Source organism: Hipposideros armiger, unplaced genomic scaffold (genome assembly GCF_001890085.2).
Source record: "Hipposideros armiger isolate ML-2016 unplaced genomic scaffold, ASM189008v1 scaffold_28, whole genome shotgun sequence".
NCBI classification, from domain to species: domain Eukaryota; kingdom Metazoa; phylum Chordata; class Mammalia; order Chiroptera; family Hipposideridae; genus Hipposideros; species Hipposideros armiger.
The window spans coordinates 3,901,496-3,916,639 of record NW_017731378.1 but is presented as its reverse complement, the minus strand read 5'-3'; the positions used below and the strand labels follow the sequence as shown (position 1 = coordinate 3,916,639).

General features: G+C 39.0%; 1 protein-coding gene across 1 annotated transcript in view; it reads left to right on the top strand.

Moving 5' to 3' along the window:
- The window catches only part of ARMH3 (armadillo like helical domain containing 3), a 192,084-nt gene that overhangs the window by 7,249 nt on the left and 169,691 nt on the right, over nucleotides 1–15,144 (top strand). The window contains exons 2-7 of the mRNA XM_019636282.1: nucleotides 5,760–5,872; nucleotides 8,009–8,065; nucleotides 8,175–8,321; nucleotides 11,205–11,312; nucleotides 12,603–12,645; nucleotides 12,890–12,945. Coding sequence (XP_019491827.1) covers nucleotides 5,771–5,872; nucleotides 8,009–8,065; nucleotides 8,175–8,321; nucleotides 11,205–11,312; nucleotides 12,603–12,645; nucleotides 12,890–12,945 — 513 coding nt within the window. The 5' untranslated portion in view covers nucleotides 5,760–5,770. The remainder of the gene's footprint in view (nucleotides 1–5,759; nucleotides 5,873–8,008; nucleotides 8,066–8,174; nucleotides 8,322–11,204; nucleotides 11,313–12,602; nucleotides 12,646–12,889; nucleotides 12,946–15,144) is intronic.

Here is a 15,144-nt window from a genome sequence, read left to right as displayed (position 1 = left end):
GGCAGTGTCACTGGCCCTCATATGTGGGATCCGAACCAGGGCCCTCTGGTGTCCCAAGCCAGTTCTTAACCATTGTGCCACTCGGCCGGCCCACAACTTGATTTGTTTTACACATTTGTGTGACACCTTCACTCAGATCAAGATAGAGCACATTTTGAGCACCTCAGAAGGCTTCTTTGGGCTCTTTAACAGTCCATCTCCTACCAAGGGCAGCCACTATTCTGACCTTTGTTGCCATAGATTAATTTTGCCTTTTTTGAACTTCATATAAATGGGATCATTAGTTTGTACTCTTTCTGATGTTTTTCATTCAACATCTCTGAAATTTATCAATATTGTTTCAATAATTTGTTCTTTTAATATATATGAATATAATTTTCCCATTCTGCTGCTGGACATTTGAATTCTCTTTATATATTTAAAAAACTCACACAAATACAAAACACCCACTTCCATAAACTTTACAAAAACATTTCAAATAGGCAATGTTTATACTCTTATTGAGGCACTCTGGCATTTCTGTTTCTCGAACATGCCACGTCTTTTCAAATCTCGGAGCCTTTGCACCTGCCATTCCGTCTATCTGGAACACTTTTCCCAAGATTTTTACATGGCTGTTTCTTTCCTGTTATTTTGCTCTCAGCCCAGGTATCCCTTCTCATAGAGGCCTACTTTAGTTTCCCAATTAATCCCCCTAAACAATTTGTCTACAAGGTACTTTCACTATTTCGACTTACCTTGTTTGGTGTCTTTCTCCCCTCTTCTAGAATGGAAACTGAGAGCAGGGATCTTACCTGTCTTGTTCACTGCTGTATCCTTAGTGCTTGGCACCTAAAAGGTGCTCAGTAAATATTTGTTGAATGAATGCCTGATTTGTGCATATGTTTTTTTCTTTCTAAATGTTGGGCACATTTATTTTTATTCATTTTCTTTCCTTCTGCTTCCTTTTTTCTTTTGTCTGCCTTTTTTATTTCCCCCTCTCCTCTCCTTTTTCTTTTCTTACATACTATTATAGTTGAAATGTTTTAGGATCAGCATCTACCTCAACAGTGAAGTGAGAGTGATACTTGATAAGAGTCCATTATAAATTTGAACCTAGAAACCCAGACCATTAAATTTGGAAGCCTATGGTAGAGAGCTGTTCCATGTGTTTTTGCCCCCAGCTTTATTGAGATATAATTGATATATAACATTGTATAACTTTAAGGTATTCAACTCGATGATCAGATATATATTGTGAAATGACTGCCACAATAAGTTTAGTTAACACATCCATCACTTTACATAATTACCTTTATTTTATTTTTTTTTGGTGGCGAGAACATTTAAGATTAATCCTGGCAACTTTGAAGTATATAAGACAATATTTTTAACTATAGTTACCATGCTGTGCATTAGATTCCCAGAACTTATTCATCTTATAACTGGAAGTTTGTAACCTTTGAACAATATCTTTCCATTTCCCGCCCTCTCCCCCCTTCCCCCCCACCCCCAGCCCCTGGCAACCACCAGTCTACTCTCTGTTTCTAGGAGTTTGGTTATTTTATTTTTTTTAAGATTTTATTGGGGAATTGGGGGAGGGGAATAGTGTAGGGGAATTGGGGGAGGGGAATAGTGTAGGGGAATTGGGGAAGGGGAACAGTGTAGGGGAATTGGGGAGGGGGACCAGCTAAGTTGTTGTTCTTCAGTCTTCGTTGTGGAGGGCGCCAGTCACCACCTGGCTGCCCAGTGGCAGCTCGTGGCCTCTAAGCTCAAGGTGCTATGTTCAATTTTACCAGCCACAATCCCATGCGGGAGTCGAACCAGCAGCCTTGTTGTTAAGAGCGCACGCTGTATCCACTGAGCCATCTGGGCAGCAGCCCAGCTCAAGGTGCCGAGTTCAGTTTTAGTTGCGGGTGAGTGTAGCCCTAGGAGTTCGGTTATTTTAGGTTCCACATATAAGTGAGATCATGCATATTTGTCTCTCTGTGTCTGACTTTTTTCAGTTAGCATAATGCCCTCAAAATTCATCCATGTTGTTAGCAAATGGCAGGACTTCCTTCTTTTTTTATGGCTGAGCAATCTTCCATTGTATATATACACCACATTTTCTTTATCCATTTACCCATCAATGCACACTTAATGTTTCCATGTCTTGGCTCTTGTGAAGAATATTGCAATGAATGTGGGGGTGCAGATATCTCTTCTAAATAATGATTTTATTTCCTTTAGATATATACCCAGAGGTGGGATTGCTAGATGATATGGTAGTTCTATTTCTAATATTTTGAGGAACCTCCATGTTGTTTTCTGTAGTGGCTGTACCAATTTGTATTCCCACCAGCCATAACAAGGTTTGCTTTTCTGCACGTCCTTGCCATGGCTTCTTTTTACACGCTGGTGAATGAAGCCCAGGGAGGAAAAGGAAACTTAAGGTTATAGAATGAGTGTAAAGAGTGGAACTGAAATCCAAAACGTTTGATAGAGTAAGTGTGACCACTTTCTGAAAATTAGGGTGAATTTCTATTACATTTATTTTCTGATACTAGCGTTGGCATGTATTGTACCCACGAAGACAATAAAACAAGCGAATGACTAGCTTAGTGTCACTGTTTTCCTTGCATATCAGACACTGGAAGAGTTTGGCTTTAGGTTTTAAAATATTGGTATTTGGCTATGTCATCCTGTCTGGATGTGATGTGCAGTTAAGAACTATGTGGCTGGATTGCTTTAAGACAGTTCTAAAAACGTTGTATGACTTGGGTCTTTCAGAGAGAAGTTGTGCTGCAGGTCATGGGACCAGCAGTCTTCGAGGCTTAGAAATAAAAGACTTCATTGATTCACCATTGAGTTGGGGGGATTAGAAGCCATTCCTAAGTTTGGTGGTAGGTGAAATTAGTATGAAAAGTTGCCTGATTCTCTTTTCTATTTTGCCTGGTATGTCTTATTTCTGAGAAACTATATTAAAGCCTACGATGACATTTCTGAGGGATTAATGTGGCTTTGCTGTATTTACTTCTTCACCCGAAGGATTTAAAAGTCTGGATCAACAGAGGTCAGAGCATAGTCAGAGAATGCTTCTTTCCCTTCCTTGAGGTTCCATAGCATTGTCGTTGTACTTTCTATTTCTCACGATTTGCCTTGTGCTATGGATTATGTGTCTGTCTCTGCCAATGATTGTGAGCCCCCAGGGGATCAGGTCTGGAGTTTGCTCGTTATAACCCCGTAGTGCCTAAACGAGTGCTTTATAATACTTAGGTATCACTTATGTGCTTGTGGTATTTCAGTGATGCTGAGAGAATCATTAGATGATACGTCTAGTCTAGTCCAATCGCCTTGTTTTACTTGTAAGGAAACAGAAGCACAATGACTTACTCAGTATCATCTAGTTGGCTGGGTGACCTGTGTTCTTGTCTGGGTTCTGCTGTTTGTTCGTATATGCCCTGCTGCTCCTCAGCTGGCACTGATTCTCTCTACAACAGGGGAGGGTTGTGAAAAAGAAAAAAAGCCCCGAGAGGATGTAAACAGATTGCACTCACATTACTGATGGGTTGCAGTTTACTGTTCTGCCAGTCAGATATTTTACTTGCAAAATTAGGAGCAGAGGCTTAATTTCTGAGACCCCTAAAAAACTTTTGTAAGAATTCTATATTTCTCCAGTCCACCACCCTAACACACCCTTCTTTGCTGTATTCCATGGATAGACGTGGTGGAGAAGGAGAGGACTTCATGTTGTCAGTTTTCACTCACATTTCTGACAGCTTGTGTGGTAAATTCCAGTTGCCTGTGATGATGACAGAGAGTAATGTGTTGAGGCCCTTGGTTGACTTTCTCCCCTGTTCCAAATGGAAAGAGAGTGATGAAAAGAATTAAATTTCTTAGGAAATTTGGTACTTTGGATTGGAATTGTTTTTCCCTCCTCTCCTATTCCCTTCTGCTTATTAGAAAGTATTGATTCTGAAATAGAGAAAGTGAGTTTATTAGATTTGGGGTGGACATTGATTAGCTGTAACCCAATTATAAATCCTCAGAGGAGGATGTTTGTAAACATGTGCTTTTCACATCCAGGAACTTGTGGTTCCCACTATTCCCTCTAATCAACTGGTTGAAGCTGAGTACATGAAAGATCTATACCCCACTAAGCTTAGAATTGCATTGCTTTTGATTTATTTTAATAAGATCCTCTTGACTTCCAATTTATCCCCTCCCCCCTCCCCGATAAGAATATCTTCCTCTTGACAATCTATTTAAAAGACACAGGAATGTTTTGAACAGAGGCTGTATTTCATGCTTTAGGACACAGCCGTGATCGATATAGCATAAATTGCCCACAAGAATCTTATCGTTGTTGTTGTTTTTATTCCCTTCATTTTTCTCTGGACCATAATGGAATTTGATGGCTTAGTGAGGCCTCAGTAAAGGTAGGTCTTAACTAAAATTTCAGGTCAGACCTAGGACGTTTTAGGTCCCCCCTTCCCCTTATTTCAGAATCAGTAAGTGACAAGTGTACACTGAGCATTTGCCATGAGCCAAGGACTTTTAGACAAAGGATAAGATGTAGTCCCTTTGCTAAAATACTTAACATGCATATCTAGGTGGGGAAATTTTCTGTGCTTTGTGCTTTTTGTGCTCAAAGCTGAATCTCCTTTTTGGCTATATGTATTAGAGAAAGGAAAGACAATATCTGAAATACAATCTTTTATGCTATTGAATGCATCTCTTCCTTAAAATTTTTATTTTGATTTGAAAGATAGTGCATATTTTCCAAAAGTCATTGAACAAAGTTAATTTTGTTCTGCAGCTTTGGATTCATCTGGAAGTAAAAATCAGGCGTCTTGCTACCCCCCATACTTGCCATTGGGTGAGATTAAGTTTTACAACTATAGCCTAGAATTTAAGAGAGAGACAGGAATTTTGTCAATCGTAGGAAGAATCTGGGAAATGAAGGAATATGTGTAAATTTACAGTGGAAACCTGTGGGATTTCAAGTTATCACTTGAAAAAAAACCTGAGAATTCCTCGAAGCAAGATGGGAAAATTTGGGCATGATTCATGGAACTGGTTTTATATAGAATTGAAAAATACTTTGAGGTTTGATCTGCAATAATGTTACAAATATATATATATATATATATATATATATAATTAAATTTGAAAGGAGTATATTGTTATATTCACTTATTCTAAAATCAAGTTTAGTTTTTGGCCTTTAGCTGCTATTTTCTGCCTTGGGTCTCTTTCCAGAGGAATTTCTGAAGACAGTCAAGTGCAGTGTGATTTATGAGGCAGTGAAGGCCAAGTACTTTGCAGTGAGGAGGACCTACTTACTTTGGGGAAATCAATGGAGCACATCAGTCTGCAGCACACTTCCTGTCTTAATGGTCCTAAGCTCGATCAATACTTGAAATTTCACTTCACCATCAGTTTGTGGGCAGTGTGTGCTTTGCAGTCTTCCTTCCATCAACCTCAAATATATGGCCGGACCTATTACAAATGGGGCTAGTTACACTTTTCCTGCTTGGTTTTAGATCTGCCTTAAGCCTTGTCCACTGGTATGTTTTAAGGATGTAAAATGTGTTGTGCTGTAGGCTAAGGAATGATTTAAACCTTGAAATTACCTGGTCAGGGGAGGGGGTGTTGGTCAGATGCGCAAGATCCATAGCGTGGTTGTTTATCATTCATTTCTTCTTCTAAAAAATTTCCTGTTCAGAGGTATTTCAATAGAGTCTCCAGAATCTTGGAGAGTATTTCTAGCACTGACTGTGGCTTTCTTTTCACAGATTCTCTAACCATGGCACAGGTAGAGAAACGGGGGGGTTTGCTCCGGAAATCTTCAGCCTCCAAAAAACCACTGAAGGAAAAAGTAGTGCTGATGTATGATGAGATCTTCATGGTAAGGCCTGGAGCCCTGACATCCTGCACAGAGTGATGCCTTAGTTTCTTGTTCCTAAATGAAAAATAACCTCACCTCTGCATGCTACCTTCCAGTTGTTCAGAGGGCGAAACGAGAGAGCAAGAGTGAGAGTGAGGTCTCTCATGGTAGAAATTATGACCATGTATTAATTAATATAGATTGTTGCCATAAACTGGGTAAAACAATTGAAAGGAGGAAGGAAGGCTGGGAAATCTTCTTTTCTTAGTAACTTTGAGAAAGACTTGCCTTCCTTACAATCTGACTTAAGGCCTCTTCTATTCTAGATGTCGCTTGAAGTTTGTTTTGTCCCTACAATTCTGTGATTCAGATATTTTAAAAAGATGCACTATTATATTCCATCTCTATAGAACAATTGCTTAGGTAAACTGTCTCTATATGAGTTAACTGAGGAATTATTAGCAGTTGGATTGGGGATTTCTTTGGGCCTTCATAACTGCTGGTTGACCATGATCCAAGCTTGTGTTGTAAAAGATACACCATCAGGTAAGGTTAGAGTAATTAGATGCCCTGCAGAGGTACTTGCCTTCTGAAGTCCTGATCATAAGTAGTACATGTAAAACAATAATGCCTATAAAAAGAGTTACTGTATATTGAGTTCCTACTATATGCCTGTCATTATTCTAAATGTATCACTAAATACATTAGTTTTAATTCTGACAAGAATGGTGCAAGAGGGCCATGTTTTTACATGTGACATGTAAAAGAACATGTTATAGATGAGAAAACGGGGGATCACAGCTAGAAGGTGATTTGAACCTTAGTGTCTAAATCCAGAGCCCTTATTTGTTCAAATTTGCCACATGGCCCAGGATAAATAATTCAGTCAAGTAAAACATTTAACTCTTGGCAAAGGCTTAGAGGTAGAGTTTAACATGCATAAAATTAATACAGAATTGCCCAGGTCAGTGCAGGTAGTTATACAGAGAAGATGAGCAGGTACTAGGATCCTATTAGGGCTCTTTCTATATTAAATAAGTTTGATATACATATGATTCCTGCTTGTTTGAGCTTTGAGGATGGCGAGTCCCAGCTCCATGAATTCCCTGAGTTTCATACATAGACAACAAAATGACATTACAGAAGTGTGAGGATCAAAGTGTGACATCTCCTGGGGACTAGGACTTGAGAGAAAGAGACTAAATGAGGACCTTATGAGAAGGCCAGAAATGTTGCTTCTCTATGTCATCCTCATTAAAAATCCAAAAGAGATTCCTAGTATATTTTCTTATTAGAGCAGTTCTTAACTAATGAAGACATTAGTTCTTCATTAATAATTTTTAATGGGTAATAATTTTAAAAGGTCAACTTAAGGTAAGGTGATAGCAGGCAACTGACCTACTGATTTTATATCGTTAGCTTTCCTGTGAAGTGGGGGTGGGGGTTCTCTTTGTCTTATCTCACTCATTAACCAGAAGCCTCTGACTTTCTAGAGTTTATTTGAAAATTATTGCTAAAAAATTTTGGATTTTAGTACTATAATTTTGCTAACCTTTTAAGCCAATTTGAATTAAGGAAACAGCATATTAAAGGCTCTGTACAGAGCACTGAATGCATATGGGAGGGCAAGTAGAAGCAGTCAACATAGGCTGTTGTAAAAACCATGGCTGCATTAGATGATCTGAGTTCTGGCTCCTGCACTTGTGTAAGTCACTTATCTTTGTGGACCCTCTTTCCTAAAAGGAAAATAATGATAATATCTACCATACCTGGCTCACTGGGTCTTTATATTTCATGTATGTGAATGGGCTTTGACAGCTGAGCTCCATACAGATGGAATGGGGACATATAATATGACTAACTTATTAGGTTAGGTTCACTTCTTGCTAGAAGAGAAAGATTTGAGGGAGATTCTTTGAGCCATTATTTAACTTTTGGTGCAGGGAATCTATGCGTAATGTCTTCCATTTGAAAAAAAACAACAATCCCAAAACTGTTGTTCTCCATTACAATAGTTTAGAATAACCAAACTAAAAGTTAATTTTGAAAGTTAATTTGGAAAGGTAAGGTTGATTATGTTTAATGACCCTTTCAAATGTATTCTTAATGATTTGGTGTAAGCTGGGGATATTGAACTTGCCTATCTTCTGGTTTCAGACAGAGGACCCCAGTAAGTGCAGTCCTCGATTTTGGGAGGAGCTCTTCCTCATGAAGGTAAGACTTGGTGGCATCTGTAGATTTTCCTGGTAACTGAGATTGCCTTCTCATGTGTTCTAGGTGCTACACTAAATATGCACTCAGGCCCTTATTGTTTCCTTGGTAGGTGAACTTAGAGTACCTGGAAGGCAAGCTGGAATCTCTTGATGGTGAGGAGTTAATGAAGATCAAGGACAACATTAATTGCTTATTTCAACATTGCATCCAGGCTTTGGGAGAGGAGCATCCAATTCGAGTTGTCAATGCATTGCAGGTACAAGGTTGGGAGACTGGGGATGTCTTGTTTGATAGGAGAAAGGAATTGTAACACATCTGTTGGGACCTGAGGAACCTAGACTTGCCCTTAAGTTATGAGGTTTTCTTTTTTCTTTACTTTTTTTAAGTAATCAAACATCTATGCTGTGTTTGTTTAGCCATCTTCCTGGTTAAACAACTTGATGCTTATAGTAGTAATCTTGGCCATTTGTATAATTTGATCTAATGCCAAGGGATATTATTTGACAGAATTCTTATTATTTATTTGAGGAAAGGAAGAGAAAAGAGGAAAATAAGGAAAGGATGCTTAGTTTTCTGCAAAAATTAGGAGATTCTTTTTTTATTTTCTTTTAGAAATTTTATTGGGGAACAGTGTGTTTTTCCAGGACCCATCAGCTCCACGTCAAGTAGTTGTCTTCAATCTAGTTGTGGAGGGCACAGCTCCTTGGCCCATGTGAGAATCGAACCAGCAACCTTGGTGTTATAAGCCTGCGCTCTAACCACCTGAGCTAACCGGCCAACCCCAAGGGAGACTCTTTTTTTTTTTTTAATTGGGAATCTGGGGAAGGGGAACAGACAAGTTGCTGTCCTTTTGTTCTTCAGTCTTGTTGTGGAGGATGTTGCTTCACTGGCCCAAGGTGGCACCATCATTGCGCTATTCCCGGGCGAGGCAGATCATTTGCCAGCTTCTGGACGGCTGCTCACTGCGGCTGCTGGCTGCTCACGACACACGGTAGCCCATGGCAACCCACTGCCACAGGGGCTGCAGCCTACGCCGTCACCGGCGACTCAGAGCAGCCCAGCTCCATGTTGAGCTGTTGTTCAGCATCTTAGCTGTAGAGGACAGTGTCGTCACTGGCCCTCATATGTGGGATCCGAACCGGGGCCCTCTGGCGTCCCAAGCCAGTTCTTAACCATCGTGCCACTCGGCCGGCCCTCAACAGGTTCTTGACTCCCTGAAATTACATGTAATATTTTATGTATATATGTATAATATTTCTGGAGAGAGGGCTTTCATCAGATCCTCAAAAGATCATTGTTCTTAATGCTAAGTGGCATGGTCATGAGGAAGATTCATTGAACAATTATTTCTTGGCTGCCAGTTATGTGCCAAACATTGGGCTTTTGGGGATACATTATAGGCTTCCTGAGGACAAAGACTTCGATAGTTCCATTCAATACTTTGTTCCTGGTGTGTAGTACAGTGCCTGGCAAATTGCACTCTAGAAGTAAATTTTTACTGAGTGAACAATAGGCACAGTTTCTTAAGTTTGTAGTCTAGTAGCTTCAAGCATAGCCTAGATTGGGCTAAGTACCTAGGGCAGTGATTGACAGAATACGAAGCTCCATGATAGCATAAAAAATTTTATTGGAAATTTTGGTTCATTGGGTGTAAGTCTCTAACTTACTAGTTGGGCAGATCACTTCATGAGCCCATTTTCTCATCTGTACAATGTAGAAATTACCTCTTGAGCTGATGCCCTAGAAAGAAGGATGGCGTTTATCCTGTAGCTTTGTTAACTTCTGGCACAGTAAATTCCGTTTTTTGAGCATCTAGTTGTAGGGGCTCATTGAAAGTTGAAATGAAAGTTGGAAATTGTACTTCCTGTAATTGCAGTGGCTAACTGTGGGGGCATGAATTGTAAACTGTTTTTAGTTAAGTGGAAGTAAATTAATATTAAGCCACTTGGTGACTCATAAAAATTAGTGCATTACTGTAATAGCTGATACTTACTGAACTTTAACAAAGTTCCACATAGTATTTTTGGAGCTTTAACAAAATTCCAGGGTCTACTAAGTGCTTCACAATATTAATTCACATATTCCTCACAACATCCCTATGAAATGGGTGCTATTGTTATCATTCCCACTTTATAGATGAGAAAACTCAGGCAGTGAAAAGTTAACTAATTTGTTTGGACTCACAAAACTAGTAAGTAGGAATGCAATAAATTTTAAGATTTGAAGCAATAGATTGTTATCATAAAGGGACTTAACTAACTTGTAGTTATTAAAAAATAATTACTAAAAATGATAAACTATAATGTAAATATTAAAATTAATTTTAAATAGGGCTGACCTAGTGGTGCATTGGTTAAGAGCTGGCTTGGGATACTGGCTCTGAGCAGTAGGGCTCTGGTTCGAATCCCACTTGAGGGCCAGTGACACTGCCCTCTACAGCTAAGATGGTGAACAACAGCTTGACCTGGAGCTGGGATGCCGTGAGTCGCCGGCGATGGGTAGGCTGCAGTGAAGCTGCAGTGGGCTGCCATAAGCTACCGTGTGTGGCCAGCAGCCAGCGTGAGTGGCTGGCAGCTGATGTGAGCTGCCAAGAGCCGCCGTGAGTGGCCGTCCAGAGGCCGGCGACCGATCTGCCTCACCCGGGAAGAGTGCAATGATGATACCAACATGGGCCAGTGAAGCAACGTCCTCCACAACTAGACTGAAGAACAAAAGGACAGCAACTTGACTGTTCCCCTTCCCCGATTCCCCAGCACTGTTCCCCTCCCCCAATTCCCCAATAAAACCTTAAAAAAATTAATTTTAAATAAAGGAAAGTTCCACCAATCCCATGGCAGACTATTTTTTATTTTTGAATGTCACCTCCCGGTCATTGTCTGCATGCAATTTTTAAAAAGAGGATAGCCAAAAAGCAACAAAAAAGAGGATGACAACTGTTTTAGTTGCTGTTCCTCTTTTAATTTCTGGATTTTGCACATATTAAGACTCAGACTATGTTTTGGAGCCCAAGTATCAGAGCAACTGAATGTCAGCTGTGCAAGGAGGAGGTTTTGAGGTTGCAATGTGAGGCCACAGATCCAATGCCCTTTGTGTTTTGAGACTTCCTCTCTAGAAAGAATTCTTTTTCTCTTCTCTGCAGACCTTGTGTGCACTCATTCGAGGAGTCCACCAAAAGAATAAGTCTACCTCTGGATTTGACATTATCAACATGCTGATGGGCTTTGACAAGGCGGAGCTGTGCATGAAGGTGAGCCATAAAGCTGCAGTTGTGCCTGTGGATGGCTGCTTCTGACAGCTGCTCATGGAACCATCTGCAGACATGTGCTGGAAGAGTGGGATGCAGATAGATATAGATGATTGAATCTAGCCTTGAATTTGGATATTTTCATTTTACAGATTTGATTTATCTGAATAAAGGAAGATTTGAAATTCAAATTTGAATTGAGGCATCCTTTCCCTGCAGGATAAAGACTGAACAGTTTATTTTATGATTTATATCATATCATATATTCTTAAAAACATTTGTGAATTTAAATAAAATATAACGAGTTAATGTGCAAGGGTAATTTCAGTTCTAAACTTTAAGCTTTCTTAATTTACATAATGACTAAGAATTTTAATTTCTGTTGTTTGACACTTAAAAAATAACAGCTTTATTGATATATAATTCACATATCATACAATTCATGCTTTTAAAGTACATAATTCAGTGACTTTTAGTATATTAATGAAGTTGTACAGCCATCACCACTTTTATTTTCAAAACATTTTCATCACCCCTTAAACAAAACACGTGCCCATTAGCAGTCATTCTCCGTTCCCCCTTCTCTCTAGCCCCTAACAACCATCAATCTGCTTTATGTCTCTATGGATTGATTTATTCTGGACATCTCATATAAATGGAATTATATATGTTATTTTGTTTCTGGCTTCTGTCACTTAGCATGTTTTCAAAGTTCATCCATGTGGCAGTATGTATCAGTACTATTATAATTCCTTTTTATGGCTGTTTAATATTCCATTGTATGAATATACCACATTGTTTTATTTATCCATTCATCAGTTGATGTACATTTTGAATGTTTCAACATTTTGGTTATTTATGAATAATGCTGTTATGAACATTCATATTCAAGTTTCTATGTGGACATATGTTTTCAGTTCTCTTGGGTAAATACCTAGGAGTAGAATTGCTGGGTCATATGGTAACTTATGTTTAAACGTTTTTGTTTTAAGATTTTTTATTGGGGGAATTGGGGGGTGGGAACAGCACTGGGGAATTGGGAGAAGGGGAACAGACAAGTTGCTGTCCTTTTGTTCTTTAGTCTAGTTGTGGAGGACATTGCTTCACTGCCCCAAGTTGGTACCATCATTGCGCTCTTCCCAGGTGAGGCAGATCAATCGCCGGCTTCTGGACGGCCTCTCACTGTGGCTGCTGGCTGCTCACGCTGGCTGCTGGCTACACACGGTAGCCCATGGCAATCCACTGCAGCAGTGGCTGCAGCCTACGCTGTCACCGGCGATCACGGCATCCCAGCTCCAGGTTGAGCTGTTGTTCAGTATCTTAGCTGTAGAGGGCAGTGTCACTGGCCCTAATATGTGGAATCCGAACCCGGGGTCCTCTGGTGTCCCAAGCCAGCTCTTAACCAATGCACCACTTGGCCGGCCCTGTTTAAACATTTTGAGAAACTGCCAAACTGTTTTCCAAAGTTGCTGTACGAATTTTATAGTTTCACCAGCAACGTATGAGAGTTCTAATTTCTCCACATTCTTGTCAACAATAGCTTTTGCCTGTCTTTTGTATATATGAGTATATTTTTTGAGAAATATCTATTCAGATCCTTTGCCCAGTTTTAAATTCAGTTATTTGTCTTTTAATTGTTGAATCGTTAAGAGTTCATTATATATTTTGGATAGTATGTCCCTTACCAGATATATGATTTGCATTGTTTGACACTATCTTGAATGAATATTATTCATTTGAAGAACTAGTTTTCTGTCACTCACAAAATTTAAAATAAAGAAATCTGTGTGCCAAAGAATTCTTATAGTGATTAGGTTATTTTACAAAGTTATGAATATACAATTCTGAATACACAAAGGTTTAGCACCCAGAATCAGTTTTTAATTCTAACCTGTATAATTCATATATGTGTGTGTGTGTGTGTGTATGTGTGTGTATACCCACATGATAAAATCCCACATCTCTCTTTCCTTCTCATCATTCTAACTACTGCCTGTATGCTGCTGATTACTGAGTCTGTATCTTTAGCTTTAGCATCCCCTCATGAATCTCAGTTGTATATGTCCTCTCTAAGCACTTGCTGAATATACCCACTTGCATATCCCTAAGTATCTCTTGCTTGGCATATCCAAAATGGAACTCATTTTTTCCCCTCCATCTGTTCTTCCTCATTCATTTCCTGTCAGAATAGGGGCACCTGTCTTCTCAGTCCCCCAAGCCAAAAACGTGGGCATCATCCTTGACTCTTTCCTCTCCCTTGTCTTTCATATTCAGACAGTCACTAAGTTCAGCTAATTTTACTTCAGCCCATAATTCTCATACCTGTCCTTTCTTCTTTTTACTCTGTTGCCAGTGTCTCCATTATCTCTCATTTGAACTATTGCAGCGATGCCTTCATTCATTCTTCTGACAAACATTTGTTAGGCTCCTATGTGCCAGGCACTGGGGATACAGTGGCAAATAAGACATGGCAACTATCTTCAGGAAATTGATAGATTAGCCCTCATTTGTCTCCTTCCCTCCAGGCTTACCATCTTTAAATCTGTCATCCACACTGACACCAGAGGTATTGTATCTTACACTCAAATCTTTCCTGCTTAAAACTCTTCATCAGTTTCCTATCACTAACAGGATAAAGACCAAACTCCTTAGTTAGCCTTATAAAACTTTCATGATCTGCTTCCTATTTATTTCTCTAGTCATCTCTCACCACTGTGCCTCTCTCTTTATACTTCGATAATTACAAACTACTTGTATTTCAACTCCATACACGGAGCCATTTCATACCTCATGTGTCTTTGATCATGCCAACGCCTGTCTAGAATTCCTTTCCTCCTCAAGTTTTAATTAATTCCTACTGATTTTTCAAAATATAACCCTCCCTTGAGGAGTCCTGGAATAGGTGACATCTGAGCTAGTTCTCTTCCTCCATGTATATTTCTGTCATAGTAACCATTATATCAAAACTGTTTATTTTTTTCTCCCATTAGACTAAAAATACCTTGAAAGCAAGGATCATTGTCTAATTTTTTTTGTATTTTTGAAAGCACAATATTTAGCATATAGTAGACCCTCACTACATATTTGTTGAATTGAACTAACGTAGCTTATTTTGAACCTTCACTTGACCTTTCTGCATGCTAAATCGTTATTCTCCATTCCCTTCCTTCATTTGATGTAAAATATTTATTTTCTTCTTCCTTCCATTGTAGTATCTAAAGGCTTCATTTTTTTATTACATTGAGTCTAACAGCTGGGTGTTAGTACAAGTGATAAACTCCAGCCTCATTGTCTAGTAGAACTGACCAGGACAGACACAAGCTAGCTTTGCTGGATAGTGCATATGGCCAGTGGTAGCCAGTAGTGATACTGTCTCGTTGTTGTTTGTTCAGTGTGCCTGCATCAAGTGACATGCTTTCTTTATCAAATAATGAAACCTGTCTAGTTATTGAACTGTTATTATTAACCTTGAACTTAATCATTTATTTAATTTATTATTTTAATGTATTTAATTGAATTTTATGTTATTTAATTAATTAGCTTATTGTTTTAAATTTATACATTTATTAATTTAACCATTATTATTGACCTTTTAAAAATTTACTTCATTCTAATCTAAAGGTTTATATGAGGATGACAGGCTGTAAACATTCATTTGGTAGAATAGTGAATTCTATTGTTCTGTGCAGTTGTTTTAAAGCATTTTCTGGAAAATAGCTAGACTTAGAAGTTTTCCTTTTTTTTTTTTTTTTTTTTAAAGATTTTTATTGGGGAATTGGGGGGATGGGAACAATGCTGGGGAATTGGGGGAAGGGGAACAGACAAGTTGCTGTCG